At 45.5% G+C, this 16,046-nt stretch overlaps 1 protein-coding gene across 1 annotated transcript in view; it reads right to left on the bottom strand.

The window, feature by feature from the left end:
- LOC146802215 (guanylate cyclase soluble subunit beta-2-like) overlaps positions 1-16,046 on the bottom strand; it is a 194,387-nt gene that overhangs the window by 142,568 nt on the left and 35,773 nt on the right. Inside the window, exon 4 of the mRNA XM_085623736.1 lies at positions 1,054-1,214. Coding sequence (XP_085479862.1) covers positions 1,054-1,214 — 161 coding nt within the window. The remainder of the gene's footprint in view (positions 1-1,053; positions 1,215-16,046) is intronic.

Raw genomic sequence — 16,046 nt, 5'->3', positions numbered from 1 at the left:
TTTCAGATGGATCACGACATGCTAAGGAATGGGGCACTTTTGAAAACCACACAAATTCAAAATAACAAAACTACTTAAAAGTAAAGCAGTTTTATAAAAATATACAGACTCCAATAATTAATTAAAAGGTTTGCCTATTTTGACCTAGTTTTTAGATCTAGTTCAACAACACAGCTGTCACCACACCGTATACCATCAACCTAGAAAAAGAGCTTTCAGGAGTACTACAAAAAAGGGCTTTAGGTATGTCCATATGTTGATGGGGAGGACTACGAGTTTTGATTGGATGTAAGTTGTTTGCTACCTCAGAAATAGTGCTTCCACCTCCACTCAGCTGTGATCATTGTGTTTGTGTTTGTTTAGCCGCATGAGCCGGCAGCAATATGGCAGTCTAGAAAAGAATCACTAACATACATAAAGTATCAAACTTATAATGGGATTCAGCTACAACTTTTAGGGGGACACATATGACATTGTAATGCTGTTAAACTGTCTTAAGCAGATTTAAATTTTTTCTCTGTGGCAGCAGCAAAGATGCTCTTTCATTTCCATCATTAACTTTATACTTTAGGGCACAGTTGTGTGTTTGAGAGCAGTATGGAATGCCTAGGTTCACTAATCTACATGTATTTTTAGGTCTGCCTTGCCAGCGCAGCAATCACCGGACCTAAAGTGACCCATAACAAAGAGCTTTCAGGGTGCTACTGAAGATGTGCCCAGTATAATAATATATAGTTTACAAAGGTTGCAACCCATCAAGACAAAAAGGAAAGAGCAGCAGCTCCTAGATACTTGCAACTCAACTGAAAAAAAGGCTAAAACTTGTTAGAGACATATGTTTGTTTAGCTGGTAGACTGCTTCTTTCCTTTCTTGTGATATATACTTTTTTGATGGTGGTCATAAAAACGAGTTTTAGATACGCAAAATAATTTGGCTAATTCAACCAAGCCTATGATCATACTAAAGAGAATGAAACCTTTTGACATCTCATCAGTTGCATGTAATCTGTGAAACCATGGTCTACTGAAATGACAAAGTATACTATACTGTACCTGGTAAGACAATCCAAGATAACTATGAAGGGCATCAAGATTCTCAATAAACTCCAAGAGATTGCCACCCAAAGTACGCAGCATTCTGTCATAGCCAGACATCTTACAGAAGTTGAAGAAATATTCTCCAAAAAGTTTAAGTACAGCCTCCTTCGGTACATCTGAATGGAAACACATATGTAAAGAAATTGAGCAGTTTCTTCCAAACAAGCAGTCAGAAATAACACATTAGTCTTTCCTGAAGTGACTTATGTGCTGAATGTCTGCCATGAGGGAGGGTACCTCTAGATTTGACAAACAGTAATTGTTCTTCTTAGCGATTACTAAGGTACCTAAAACCAATAAAGAAAAACAAATATTCAACCTGTCAAATATTTGCCTTTCCTTACTTAGGGGAAAAATAGGCCACAGTCTAGAGTGAGGCCCGCGATCCAGAATTTTGTCAGGAACCTAAACATTCCTGAATTGTGTCAAGAAAGATTTCATATTAGTAGGATGCAACTATAAACCCTGCCAATACTTTTAAAGAAGTGACAAGGCCTCCAAAATATAGTTGCTAAAGGTAGGCTTCTTATTCTTCCTCAATGAAAAAGGGGTTTTGATTTACCTGCCGGGAAGACACTTTTGGATCCAACTCACTTAAAGTGTTGACTTGGAGATTAAAAAGGTGATAAAGCTAAAACGTCATCAAGTGGTCTGGATCTGTTAGAAATTGGGTTTCTGGTTGACTAGAGTGTGAGCCCTGGTCAAGCAGCAACCACAATTTTAATCAGGGTAAGTAAAGCACAAGCATAGCCCAAATTAACCTGTGCTGAACCCCCTGGTAGCTTGGCACAGAGAAGACAGGCTTACCTTAGAGGCAATGTGTAAGAAATATGTGCAACGCTTAAAACAGTAAACACACCACACAAAAAGATACCACATCAGGTTAGTAAAAAAATAGAGCTTAATTTAATAAAGAAAACAAGACCAAAACAACAAAAATTCAGTTATTAGAGTCGGAGATATTGAATTTTAACATTCTTAGTTAAAATAGCACCAAAAAGCACAAAGTGCCAACTGTGGATATTTGTTCTCACCGAACTGAGCCAAAGTCACAATTTCAGGCCGACTGTGATGGAGTGGGGGCCCGATGCATGGACCCACTTAAGCCTGCTGAACAGAGTACCTTAAATACTGGTTTGCTCAGTGTTGTGTGGATCCGTATTGAAGATGCGTTGCGCAGCTGAGGCAATGCATTGGTTACGAGATGGGGTGAGACTGCGGTGCGCGGTCCTATTGTGTTGAGGATCCCGTCGACGGGGCTTGCGATGCAAAGTCTGGCATCAAGGTTGGGGCACTCAGTCGGGGTGATGCGACAGGTCAGAAGAGCTGAGAGGCTGCGATTTGGCATCAGGCATCGTCGTTGAGACTGCAGTCACTGAGAGATGCAAGGTCTTGCAGCGAGGGTGTGTCGCGCAGTGGCAGTTCCAAAGGTGATGCAGGCTGCGGCAGCGATGCGAGTCCTTGAAAAGGGTCCAATTCACACGGCATCGAAGATGGGTCGTTCTGCTCAGTGTTGCTCCGCACAGCAGATGAGATGCGTTGGCTTTGCTGGATCCACAGAGGATGGCAGGCACCTTAAATCCACTTCCTAGGGTCCAGGGCTAGGGTGGCACCACTTGGCAGGGTAGACTCACAAATGACAGAGTCCAGATGCAGATGTGAGGTTATTGGAAGTCTGTTATGTCCTTAAGGCTTCAGATCAGGAGGCCAAACAACTAGCCCTTGAAGTCATTCTGAGTTCAAGAGATGCAGGTCCAGTTCTTCTTACCCAGGCAAGAGGGCAGCAGGCAGCTGGTCAGCACAGCAAAGCAGGAGTCCAGCAGAGTGAACGTCCTTGTAGCAGCACAACAGTCCTTCTTCCTTGCAGAGTATCCACAGGTGCAGAAGTGTACTAAAGTGGTGGCGTCTGAGGTCCTTCTTTCTTATACAGTTGTGCCTTTAAAGTGGGGAGAAGCTTCCAGATGCATGCCTTTGAAGTGCACAGATGACCTGCTTTCTCTGCCCCAGCTCCAGACTAACTACAGAGGGTATGCAGTCCTTTGTGTGAAGACAGGAGACAGGCTATTAAGGTGTAAGTGAGGCTGGGCCCAGCTCCCCCCCATCCTGCCAGTGATGGCCCACCAATCACCTGTGTGTGGCTGGCTAGGATGAATACCCAAATCCGAACTACTCCCAGACATGTGACCAAAGACAAGCTGCAAGCACCTAATAGCTAAGGCAACAAAATGCAAACTTTCTAAAAGTGGCATTTTCAGAAATGTAATTGGAATTAAATTAGGATTCCAGAGACATCAAATATGAACTAGTGATCTCTTCCCATTTGGAAATACTCTTATAAAATGTAATAAGGTAACTCCAATGTTATACTGTGGGAGAGATAAGCCTTGCAGAAATGAAAAACAAATGTAAGAGTTTTTCACTACCAGGATATGTAAAATGAAAAAGTATATATCCAACTTTTTGAATAGACCACACCCTGCCCTTGGGGCTGTTAGGGGCCTTCTTGAGGGGTGATATATGTATACAAAAGGAAGGTTTGGCTCTGGCAAAAGGTTTATTTTGCCAGATCAACATGGCAGGTTAAAACTCCACACACAAGCTATGCAATGGCAGGTCTGAGACATGTTTGAAGGGCTACTTAAGTAGATGGCACAATCAGTGCTACAGGCCCACTAGTAGCATGTCATGTACATGCCCTGGGCACATATAGTGCACTTTACATGTGATGTATAAGTAAATTAAATATGCCAATGGGTATAAGCCAATGTTACCAGGTTTTGAGTAGAGAGCACAAGCACTTTAGCACTGGTTAGTAGTGGTAAAATACACAGGGGGATATTCTCAAGAACGTGTGATAACAACCGCAAAAGTAGCTTAATGCAACTCTTCACTTCGCAGTCTATCGCGGGAAAAAAACACAGTGTTAACGTGGTATTCTCAACACGGCGGCACCATGCAATAGAGCCACCACAAAGTGTCAAATGAACGCGTTAAAATCAACGCGACGCCGCAAAAATGCGAAACACGAATGCGAAAAAAGCAGCGATGACGCAAATCGTAATACAAAAATCAGCGAAAACCAGCCACAGGCCTGCAATCCCCACGCGACATGCGGGAAAATGCAGTATAAAAGTTGGGGAAAAAAACACATACAAAAGCCAAAGAGCAGCGAAGCACATTGGAGTCAGCCGAAGCAAGTGCAGAGGACAACCAGAATCCCAAAAGCCCCCCGGAGGACCAGCTTGGGACCTCGCGGTCAGGGAAGGGCAAGGAGAAGAAGAGTAGGAAGAAGCAGTTCAGTCCGCAGGAAAACAGGATCCTGATAACGGAGGTGATAGAACACCATCAACTACTGTTTGTCACCTCCACTGTGTCACTGGCAACTAAGAATGGAATATGGAAGACCATCGTGGACAAGGTGAATGCAGTCAGAGTGCTGAAGAGGACAGTGGAAGAGGTCAAGAGGCGCTGGAATGATGTCAAGCGCAAAACCAAGCAGAAACTCACAAACAACCGGAAGGCAGCAATGCAGACTGGAGGTGGGAGCCCAGCGCCACAGGAGGAGCTGGACGAGATGGAGGGAATGGTATCCACAGTCATCAGTGGGGAGACGGTGGCAGGAGTTGTGGGCCCGGACACTACTCAACATGAACGGACACAACAGCAACAGGGTGAGTAACAACCAGGGACTGGGGGGACCGGGGGGGCATGGGCACAATGACAATGGCACACATGCACAAGTAAGCATAGCACATCTGTGGACAAACCATGCCCCAGATCCCCAACTCCCACCAAGAGACCAATGCACCCAAGAATGTAACATCTCAGCACTGTATAAACACAGAAGTCAGAGGCACACCGCATGTAAGGGATAAGGGAAGCCAAATCAGAGCTGCAAGGGAGACTCCCCCAAACTGCGGCACACACACATCACATGCAGAGCACATAAACATTGACAACGATGTGGCACAATCCGCAACATGTCCACAACAGAACAGAGGACACATCTCGTGCCACTTGTGTGCAGAAACTTGCCAATCACATATGGCATCGCAGGGAAATGTGACTTGACAATGTACAAATACAAACACACATCCGTGATGTCGAAATGTCCACTGTCCCGCATAATATAGGCAGCTCCCCACAAACAGTAACAACGTACACTGTCATTCAGTCTGAATGTTAACATGTACAATGCGTCAACATACATGTGAACACCATGCTAAACTGCATCTCCCCTTCACATTGCAGAGGGAGAATCACACCTCCTACAGAGCAGTCCCAACCTCTCTTCTCTGATGATGAAGACGACCACCACACCTTCGACTACAACGCCCTCCAACAGCTCGTGGAGAGCCTCCGCAGCCCACTTCCAGGAGCAGGGCAGCCCAGCTGCTATGAGGAGAACCCACCCCCTGCACAGTACACACAGCAGGCAGCACACACCACCACGGCTGCCTCCCAGGACCCCCACGATGAACACATGGCCTTCCAACTCTGTGTGTTGGGGTGCCAGGAGAGGCTACCTGAACAGGTGCAGGTGGGGTTCAACCGCATGGGAGCCAAACTAGACGCCATACGTGGGTGTCTAAGTACCATCAGGGGCCACTCACAGTCCCTAACGGACACCGACAGTCCGCTCCATGCCCTCCAACGAACCATGGCTGACATCGCCAGAGTCCTGACTCTGCGACAAGAATGACTGTCTAGTCAGAGTGGCTCCAGCGAGCCCTCCCGGGAGTTGGGACTCATGCGGAGGCTCATGGAGAACATGGAGCGGACGCGTGGGTAAAGAGCAGCTGCCACGGCTGCACACCAGTGAGAGGTAGCTGGGTCCCTCAATGCCATAAAGACCCTCCTCATGGCATTGCTGCCACAAGGTCTAGCGCTGATGAATGCTGCTGCTACCACTCCATCCACATCTCGGGCACCGGATGTGTCAGTGCCACACAGTGCGGCAGACATTCCTCCTCCGGCCCCTGAGGTGTCACTGTCACACAGTGAGGCACCTGAAACAGCAGAGGACGAAGATGCGGATGAATCTGCCCTCATGGTCAGAAGGAAGCAGTAGCATTCATCTCCGCCATTTGGCCTGTTTCTACTTGGTTCAGCCCTCTGCATCATCACCTTCCACTGTCCCCCGATGCACTCTGCGACACTCACCTGGACCTCGACATTGAATGCCATATTCTGTTTGGTCACCAATGACACAGCTATCTGACTCCTCTGATGTACTTGTCATTCCATGAAGGACTCTGGCTGGCCCTCCACGGGCTAACAATGTAAAGTTGGGTTTGCATGGCCCTGTACTACTCCAGCTACTACACTCCATTGAATGTGCATTAAACATTCATTGTCACATCGATGTGTCATGTCTATAATCTTGCAAGTGTGGAGGTATGGATGAATGTAGGGTCAATGATTTCCCCTTACGCCCATGTTGCTCACGTTGTGGGTATTGGGTCACTGGGTGACACATTGCCGATTGCGTTCCGGGTGGCGCCCACACTAGAATGGAGACACACGCATTAGTCACTTCCTTGTCCAGCCCAGGACAGAACAACGCCCAGAGATCCGGAGTCACTGTTCACACCCTTATGCTGGACTGGCATACGCCAGGCCAGCCCACTCCGCTTATGCTCACAGGGCGGGACGACAACGCTACATGTCCCAGGTCTTCCCTGTAGGGATCTGCTGCTCACAGCTCTAGTTATCAGCATGCCACATCCACTTCCTCACAGTCACAGCTGGTTCACACCCACACCACACCCATTCAGCACCGGCGTCACAGGACATGTGACCCTGCCAATAAAAAGGACCTGGCGCACGTGCTGGACGCCATTTCCACTCTCCAACTGGGTGTCTCCGTGTGGATATCATTTATGCATGAGGGCCTAGGGCCTTGCCACCTCACATTGCAACACAGGACTCAATCATAAAGGGTCCATGGCTTGTGTGCACAGACTTGGTGGCACTGGATACACTGTGGCAGGCACAGACACACCGCCACGAGACGGTGTCTTTCGGTGCACTGAGGTAGGGGCACCTTAAGTGCTGAGCAGGTGTACAGCCTGCGATGATGCACCGTCCAGGGGATCCGGAATGGTGGCATCAGTGTGATGCCTCCTGGACCACAGTGTAGGCCTGAGCCAGCGGGCAGTGTGGGCCTATCGACACATGGCGTCGCCTCGCGGTTCACAGAGTTAGTGGCACCTCTAGGGCTGAGCAGGTGTTCAGCCTGCGATGAGGCCATGTGCATTGATATGTTCACTGCCATAGCGAAATCAAGACCCAGAATCAAGTGTGTGACCTGGTGGCCCGCGGTGCGGGGCTGCATGATGTGGAGGGTGCCATGGTCGCGAGCCCCGGGCTTGGTTCTCCCAATGGCACGTGGTGTGCCTTCTTGGAGACACGACTGTGGTGGCGGAAGGTGAGCAGTGAGGCCTGGTTGTGCAGGGGCAGGGAATCTCTGCTGGTCGGCGGGAGGGGCTGGGGTGCTGCAGCCTGTGTGCGCAAGCGATGATGGCGTGTGCAACTGTATGGACTCTGCCATTCATGTCTCTGTGAACTGCTTCAGATAAGGGACCTGGGTAACCGCTGTGTATACCGGCACGTGGTTGGAGACACACTGATGGCAGCAGGTGAGCAGTGAGGCCTGGGTCCGCAGTGTCGGCATTCTCTCTCCCTCTCTTTCTCTCTCTTTCTCGCCCTCTCTCTCCTTCTTTCTCTTTCTCTCCCCGTCTCTCTTTCTCTCTCATTCTTTCTCCCTCTCTTTCTCTCTCTTTCTCCCTCTCTCTCTTTCTCTCTCTTACTCTCTCCCTCTCTTTCTCTTTCTTTCTCTCCCCCTCTCTCTTTCAATCTCCCTCTCTTTCTCTCTCCTTCTCTCTCCCTCTCTCTCTCTCTTTCGCTCTCTCTCTCTCTGTACTTTGTTGGGCGCATGACACACCTTCTTATCTGTATTACTGTCTTGCGGGCTGTGACTCACAGAATGCCCAGAGAAGACCCGCCATGCCTCTTCAGAATTTGTGTTTTTTGTTTAATCTGTAATAAAGGTTTTATTTGGATTATATGATATGAATCTATGTATGATTTTCCTTTTTCTGGCCACACCTGTATGTTAGGTGTTGTGATTGGGCGACTTCAGGCGATTTGTTTGGTTCATGGTTTCGTGGAGTTGATGTGCATTCTCTTTGTTCAAAGGGGGGTGGGGGGGTCCTGGGGGTGGTGGCGGTGGTTGTTGTTGCCCTATTGGGGCTCCGGGCTGCATGTTCACTTACTCGGGTGAATCTGTTGTTCTTCATGTTTGGCTATGGGCTGTGCTCCCTTGGCTGCTGCAGGTTGTCATCTGACTTAACACCAGGTCAGAGCAGGTGTTAAAATCCTGCTGCTAACGCGCCTTATTGCCTGTTTTGTGATCTTATCGCCGATGTGGCTAGTCGTTGAGAATGTTGCGGAGTGGTGTGGTCGCGGCTTTTTGCTCGGGAACGCCTACTCTGCATCTCATTAGCCATAGTTTCTGGGGTCATCTGTGGCGATGTTTTTTGCGGATGCTATCGCCGGAAAACTGGTGATATCGGCTGTTTGCACCAGCTTGTGAATGGTGCGATAAATGTTTCGCGACTTTGGTTGCGCTAAAGTGCCGATAACTCGGTGATAGATCCTTGAGAATATGCCCCACGGAGTCCTGAGGCCAACAAAAATGAATTCAGCAAAAAATAGGAGGAGGTAGGCAAAAAGTCTGAGGATGACCATGCAGCAAGGGCCAGGTCCAACAGGATGATTGTTGTGGTATCTCAAAATTACAAATTAATTGTTTATTCGTAACACATGGTGTAATGCAATTCTAATTGAAAGACAATTTAGAGTATTTAAAACAAGTTTAAACTTGGTCTGCCCCAAATAGATGTGAATTGCTGGGCAAAAGAGCGTGTTATCAATCTGTCGATTTTGAATCGCCTTGATGCAGGATTTAGTTTGTGTCCTGTGTGTTTTTTGTCAGTGAGAAACAAATACACTGCACCGTCATGTATAAGGTGCGCCAGTGCAACCTATGAGGAGGCTTTATTTATGATTATGAATCGGTCATCAGTTAATGTTTTTTTATAGATCAAAGAGCTTTTTTCTTTCGTTTTTAAAATTGTAAATATGGTCTTTGGGACTTAATTTTGATGATAGTATTAGGTCTATACATCATTACCATATAAGTGATTTAGAATTTGACATGGACAAACTCACCTTTTATTTCTGCACAATGTCACTCTTTAATTTATTAAGGGTTGTAACAAAGTTGTTAGAGACGCTCTCTCTGGGAAGAGCTCATGGAATATCAAAGAGGCTCTCTGGGGCTAATTCTACTGTCAGGTCGAATAGGGAGAGGAAGCATGGGGCCTTCCTAGTGCGATACCATAAATGTGTGAACTGTTTGGAGTATTTGTGAATTGGTAATATGTGTCTTTACACGGTTACCGAATTGAATGGGAATACTTTTTTTGAAATAGGCCACACATGTCCGAAGTTGACTTTTAATTGTACACAGTTTTAATGAATGTGTACCTGTTTTCACTGTTTTTTGCACTCCTACGGAATATTTGTATTAATTTTTTTATTTAGTGGTAGTGTCTCTATGGAGCCACTACTTTATGTTTTTTTAAATAATTAAAAATACCAACAAAAAATGTACCTGCCTAAAAATTGGACTGAACAGCCTCACCTGGATAAGCCACCGTTTTGATTGGATATTGGATTTGCGGTCGTCTCTTGTGCTAATGATGATGCTGAAAGGATGATCAAAGGGGTTCTTTTCTTCCGCTTAACAAGCTTAGCCGCCCCCCCCCCCCCATATATTCTCTGGGCCAGTAGCTGTAGCTTCCAGTAATATTTGCTTAGTTGCAGCTTCTCTGCGGACTGTGATGAGACAAGAGAATCAGGGCAGAGAACATGTGGATGCAGTCCTTTCAGAAGCTGTGGGTTAGTCAACAAATTGAGCTGCCAGGGAAAGAAGAACGCTAACACCAGGAGCACCAGGGGGATTGTGCTGATGTGTATGAGGGTAACCATGGCGACCAGCAGGCCTTGCTGCCAGATAGCCACCATGAGACATGGTGAAACATCCCTGCATGCAACAATCCCCAGGAGCAGCTAGTGAGAAGATGAGGGGAGGCCTATGACTGAAGACAAGTGCCTCACAGGCAGTAAAACAAATGTGCCTTCTCAGGAATGCTTTGAAGTTTTTTGGCAGTGACCATCTCTTGAAGAAGGAGTAGTTAAGGAGAGGCCGGGTGTGTGCGGGGGACTCAGTGCATTGAGAGGTGGCTGACGGTCTCAGTCCTCCACATATTCTACTACATCCTTGTACAAGTTTGGGTGTTGATAAAGTACTCAAGGGAAACAGTGGGCATCTTGTCCTGCTTCCTTCGGTCTCACCTCTGCTGTACCCTTGAAGCAAGATGTTACTTCAGAAGTTCCCTCGAAGTCAAAATGATGAGGTGGGCAGATGCAAGCAGAAACGTTATCATAGAGGGGATAAAGCTAATTTTTGTGTCCACCACGTTGATCTCAATGCTAAATCCAATTAAAAATACATTTGCATATATGATTGTTATTCTTGTTATTGTAATTAACTTGACTAAAGATGGGTTATAAAAGATGTATTTTATGGATGATTAAAAATAGTGTTTTTTTATTGATTACTGTGAAAATTATTTTAGTAATGGTTTTGTTCATTTTTAGCATTATGTATTTCATTTGGAAACAGAGAAATATTCTAATAAACTTCTTACAAGTAACTGAAATTCCATTTTTCGTGCACTATCTCATGGTGTTTTCTGTGGACAAATTGTATTGCTTACAAAACTGAGAACAGTGATGACGCACATTAGCATAAACGTTTGGGCCAGAGAAACTAACGCAGAAAGTGAGAGTAAAATAGCATTCACTCAATGAAACTGCTCAGCAAACGCAGAAACTAAACTTCTGAATTGAAGTTGTGGTGAATGTGCTAAGGGTCAAGTTATGGAAAGCAGGGCACACAGTTGCTCAACACAAATGTTGACTCTTTATAGGTTGTCATTCTACTAAGCACTTCAGTGGTATGAGAGGAGTTGAAAAACACAAGTGTCTGTAAGGAGAAGATCTAAGAATAGGAGAGCCATGAAACACACACACACATGTGAAAACCATGAGAGTGCATGTATAGATGTCGATTGCATGAAACACTGTAAGGGGCATATTATCTAGAGTCTGCGATAAATATCGCAAAGCGCGCTTAGCGCGATTCTAATCATCGCCGGCTATCGCTGGATTTCATCACCGTGTCAGCGGCGCATTAGCAGCGCTTAGCTGACAGGCGATGTGAAATCCTGCAATAAACTGCGATAATGAACATTAGCGTGTGAAATCCTGCGATGATTTCACAGCGCTAATGTCAAGCTTGGTAATAGGGGAGTGTGGACTTAACCATACAATCCACCTCCCATAGGCTTTAATGACAAGTCAGGTTTTATTATGGCGTTAGGATCCGGCGATAATGGGGGCCTAGCGCGCCTTTTTCTCTTTGCTTCGCTGTTCAGGGGCAGCGTTGGTAATTGCGCGATGTTGGTTTAGCAAGCATTTTACATGTTGTCCTAGGAGGGAACGCCTATCTTGCATCTCATTAGCGATGTATATCGCTAAGTTGCGTGGCGTTAGGAATTTGGATGCTTACATGCGCTAATGCATGTTAGCGCCGCCTTCCTAATAGGGCGATTAGAATATCGCCGCTTTAGCGGCAAAAAGTGCCACTAAAGCGGCAATATTGCCCTTGCAATAGCCCTCAGTGTCTTTCAGGGCAGGGCTATTGCTAATTATGGTGCTATTATTTTATCCCCTGACTAGATCCTGACAGAATCAATGAGTGGCCTCTTTGAACTGCATATGCTGCAATACATACGAATAGGACTCAGGGAGGAGACATAAAGGTTCATATTCTAGAAAGTAGAGGATTTCTGGGTTCCTGATGTCACAGTGGGTGACAGGTGTAACATAATGAATGTGATCAACAAAACAATGCACATACAGGTACATTTTCTTCCCAGACTGAGTAGCTCTTGTCATCAGCTGTATCCATTTCTAAATGAGAGCAAGTAAGTAAAACCAGTTCCATGTCATGAGACCAGAAATAAGTTCACGAAAAATAATAATAAACCTGAATTCACAAATTTTGCATCAAGTTTTCAGTGTGACTTTGAAAATTCAGGGCTCAATTCACAAAACCATTTGCATGTGTAAGTATCAACCCTGTCAAGAACTGCACATAGGGGTTGGGACATTACTTCATTTTTGGAGGCACTGAGGAAAGGGAAACTCCTTCCAGATATCACGCAGAGAATTCTGTGGATGATACCTGCCTTACCCAGTGGATGTCCTCCGGAAAGTAGTGCCAGGCTGCCACATAAAGAAAAAGCCCAAAGGCACAAAATACCTCCAAAATGCTTGACCCTGGTTGTAGGATAGTTCTTGCACAGCTCAAGTCAGAAATCTGGCCAAGACCAGGACTGATGTAAATCTGGAGATGACAATACTTAAGCAGAGCTGAAACTAGTAGGACTGGAGCAGGAGGAAGAACTCAAAAGCAGGAACCGGCCAAAAGAGTTGATCATTGCTCTCCTACAATGACCTTAGGCCCACTCAAGAATAGAAAGCTGAGTAGGAAATTTGTATTGCGGGGATTAATTTTAGCAAAGAGACAAATTGTGATTGCATGGCGGAGTTTGATACCCCCGACATGCGGAAGGTGGTTAACGGATATGTGCGAATGGGCAACAGCCGAGACGGTTAGACTGGAGCAAGTCCGTAGAGATGACAAGCTAGAAGATGACCTACAAACATGGACGGCAATGATTAGTGACTTAAGGACCCCTCCTGAAGACTAGATAGTGTTGAGGAACGTAGGGGAGAAGACACACGCAAGACCTACATGCATTTCCAGTTACTCAGACCAGACAAAATAGTGACATACGACAAGGTGCAGACATTTCTTAAGGGGGACAGGGGAGTTAAGGGATATTGTTGATTGGCGTTTAAAATCGAACTTGAATCACTAAGAAGGGAAGAGAAATAAAGAAGTGAATTGTGGGGAATAGCTGTGTAAAATACGGTATCGTTGAATGTGTAATACTTTGCATTGTATGCTAGAATCTCGTAGCGCAGACCATCAAAGTATTATCTGTTGTAGAGTACTTGCATGGAATGCTCTGGATAATGCATACATGAGTAATATAAAAATGACAATAAAGTCGTTTAAAACAAAATAATAATTTACTTAGGCCCATTATATGCTGTTGTACATGAACCAACTAAAAGTAGAGGTTGGTCTCAGGTACAGCCTAAAATGAACAGCTGTGTCAGGACAGGATCAGCATGACAAGAAAAGGCTGGTCTCAGAACAAGAACCACATGATCAACGTGGCAGGAAGGAGCAGTACCCAGAACAGAAATCACCTGACAGAAATAGGCTCACCATACAGATATGGTATTCATGTTTGGCGGTCATCTTGGAACAGAGTGTACATTTTACGGCCATCTTGGAATGGAGTTTGTGTGTAGTAGCCATCTCAACTATTAACCTGTACCTGGCTGACTTCCGCTCTTACCATGCTGGATTAGGTGTTTACATATTTTAGCTTTACAATATGCAGATAAATAGTTTTACTGGACAAAACCAGAATAGGTCTTCAAAGCCAACTGAGCACTCTTAATATTTATTGTAAATCAAATAAGCTTTCATTAACATGGACAAGAGCAATGGTGTAATCTCTGGAAAGGAAAGAAATTGTTAGGTAGATGGCTGTGGCTGGCAGACATGTCAAGAGAGCTGCCTCAGTTAAGTATCTGTGCGTATAACAACATGGGCAGGTAGGCCATATTCAGCATCTCACTAACCTTGAATCACAAGACTCCACCTTATCTTTCGCTTTATGCTAAAATATTTCAAGACTTGTTGGGCCTGTCGTTTGTCTTGATAGTTAATGTAGTCAAAGCAAAATGTCTTCCTTTATTAATGTATAGCCATGAGGTTTTTCCAGGGAAATTTTGCTAGCCAGCTTGACCGGAATCTACTTAGGCTCTAATTACGATGGCGGTCAGTCGGGTCGTCGGCCGCCATCGCATCGGGCAGGACACCAACCAAAAATGAGTTGGTGGTCCCACCCGCTCCATTACGATGAGACCGCCAGCACGCCAGTCGCAAAGTGCTTTTTTCTACTGCGGCTTGTGCTGCGCTCCTGGAAAAGGGCTGCAGTAGAAAAATCCACTTTGTGCACATCCATGCACTGTGTGCCAGGCACCACGTGGTGCCTTGCACACTGTGCATGGATGTGTGTAGGGGCACTACATGTGCCCCCTGGGCCACTTAGCAGTGGCCCACGGGGGACGGGGAACCTGCTTGCAGCCCCCACAGTCCGTTTCCGTTTTTCTTTTCATGCTAGTACGACCGCCATGAAAAGGCAGTCGGAAAAGGACATCCTAATCCCAACTACGGTGACTGCATAGGCACCCCCTCCATTGAAGAATAGGATTCCAACGGGGTACACAGTGAATTTGCCTAGGAAAATCAGACTATTTGCAGCATTGGGTCTGCTGCTGGCGAAGCGAGAGGTGGCTATTCATTGGGGGCGTAAGTCCGCACCGACCGTCCGGAACTGGCTGCAGAGCCTGGCATATTGTAACATTAACAGTGAACTATACGCAAGTGTGATGCCCAGCTCGTCCAGCCCCAAGGCCATATGGGGCCCCTACCGGTCATATATCGAAACACTACGTCATGATTCGGAGCAACAGGTAGAGCGAGGCATAGTGCCGGAAGGAGTGGGATAGCCATTTTACTGCTAACCTTTTATATCCTGTTGTTTTATTGAAGCTAAATAGCATTTCTATATATGTTATATCCGTATTCGAAAGACACAAGTATTAAAGATTTTTATTGTCTGGGTGCGATGTTATCGACGGGGATCGCTCTATTTAGTTTATACAATGTATATTGTGTTTCAGATAACCTCCATTATTTGTAATCCACATTGTAGACAGCCAATTGGAATGTGCATTGACATGGACATATCGTGATATTGTATGATGCTACATTGGTGAAAGAATATATCTGTACAATGTTTTGAGATTGATGAAAAGGAAAATAAAGTTTTAAAAAACCAAAAAAATAGGATTCCAACCACCGCCCCAACAAGATCATGGATCCTGTCGGAGGAGGTAGTCTTCCCCCTGACAGCAATTGGTCTGATGGCCGGTATTACAATCTGGTGGTTGGACCGAAGGGGTGTCAGCTGTCGGACTGCCACTGACAGGCTGTGGTGGCAGTTCGAACGGCATCCAAATAAGGCCCTTAGTCTTTTTAGGTCAATGGTCCATCTTTTGAATTTCCTACCACTTGAACAGTTAAGGGTAGAGTTCTGTCTTATCTGACTAACTTTATCCTTGGATGCCAACTTTCTTCAAATTTGGCTACATATTAAAACGTTCTATCAAACCTGCATAAAGCAGTTGCTCTGTAGAAAACTGTAGGATATCTCAATTTCCAGCAGCTCTACCTGGCGGTGCAATTTGAATCAAGACCATTAAAAATCGTTTAGTCACATAAGTTTGGAATCAAAAATAGACACATGCTGTTTTCAAATGAAACACTGGAAAACAATTATTTGTTCTATCAAAAGAAGATGACAATGCTAGATTTTCCACCTGGAGACATGCAGCACTGTTCAGCAATTCATATTTGGAAAATACACTCGAAAATTATATTGTTGAGCCTACTTTGCTGACCTCCAAAATACATTCCCTTAGGGCAAGAATGGGGCTGTTTTTTTATTAGGGGAACTACAGCTGCCTTTTTTACTACAACCAATACTATGTTATGCAGATTTGTGGGGCGCACTATTACCCAGGAGGGTATCCAGGAGCTGAGC

Source organism: Triturus cristatus, chromosome 8 (assembly GCF_964204655.1).
Source record: "Triturus cristatus chromosome 8, aTriCri1.1, whole genome shotgun sequence".
Lineage (NCBI taxonomy): Eukaryota > Metazoa > Chordata > Amphibia > Caudata > Salamandridae > Triturus > Triturus cristatus.
This window is presented reverse-complemented; position numbering and strand designations above follow the sequence as displayed.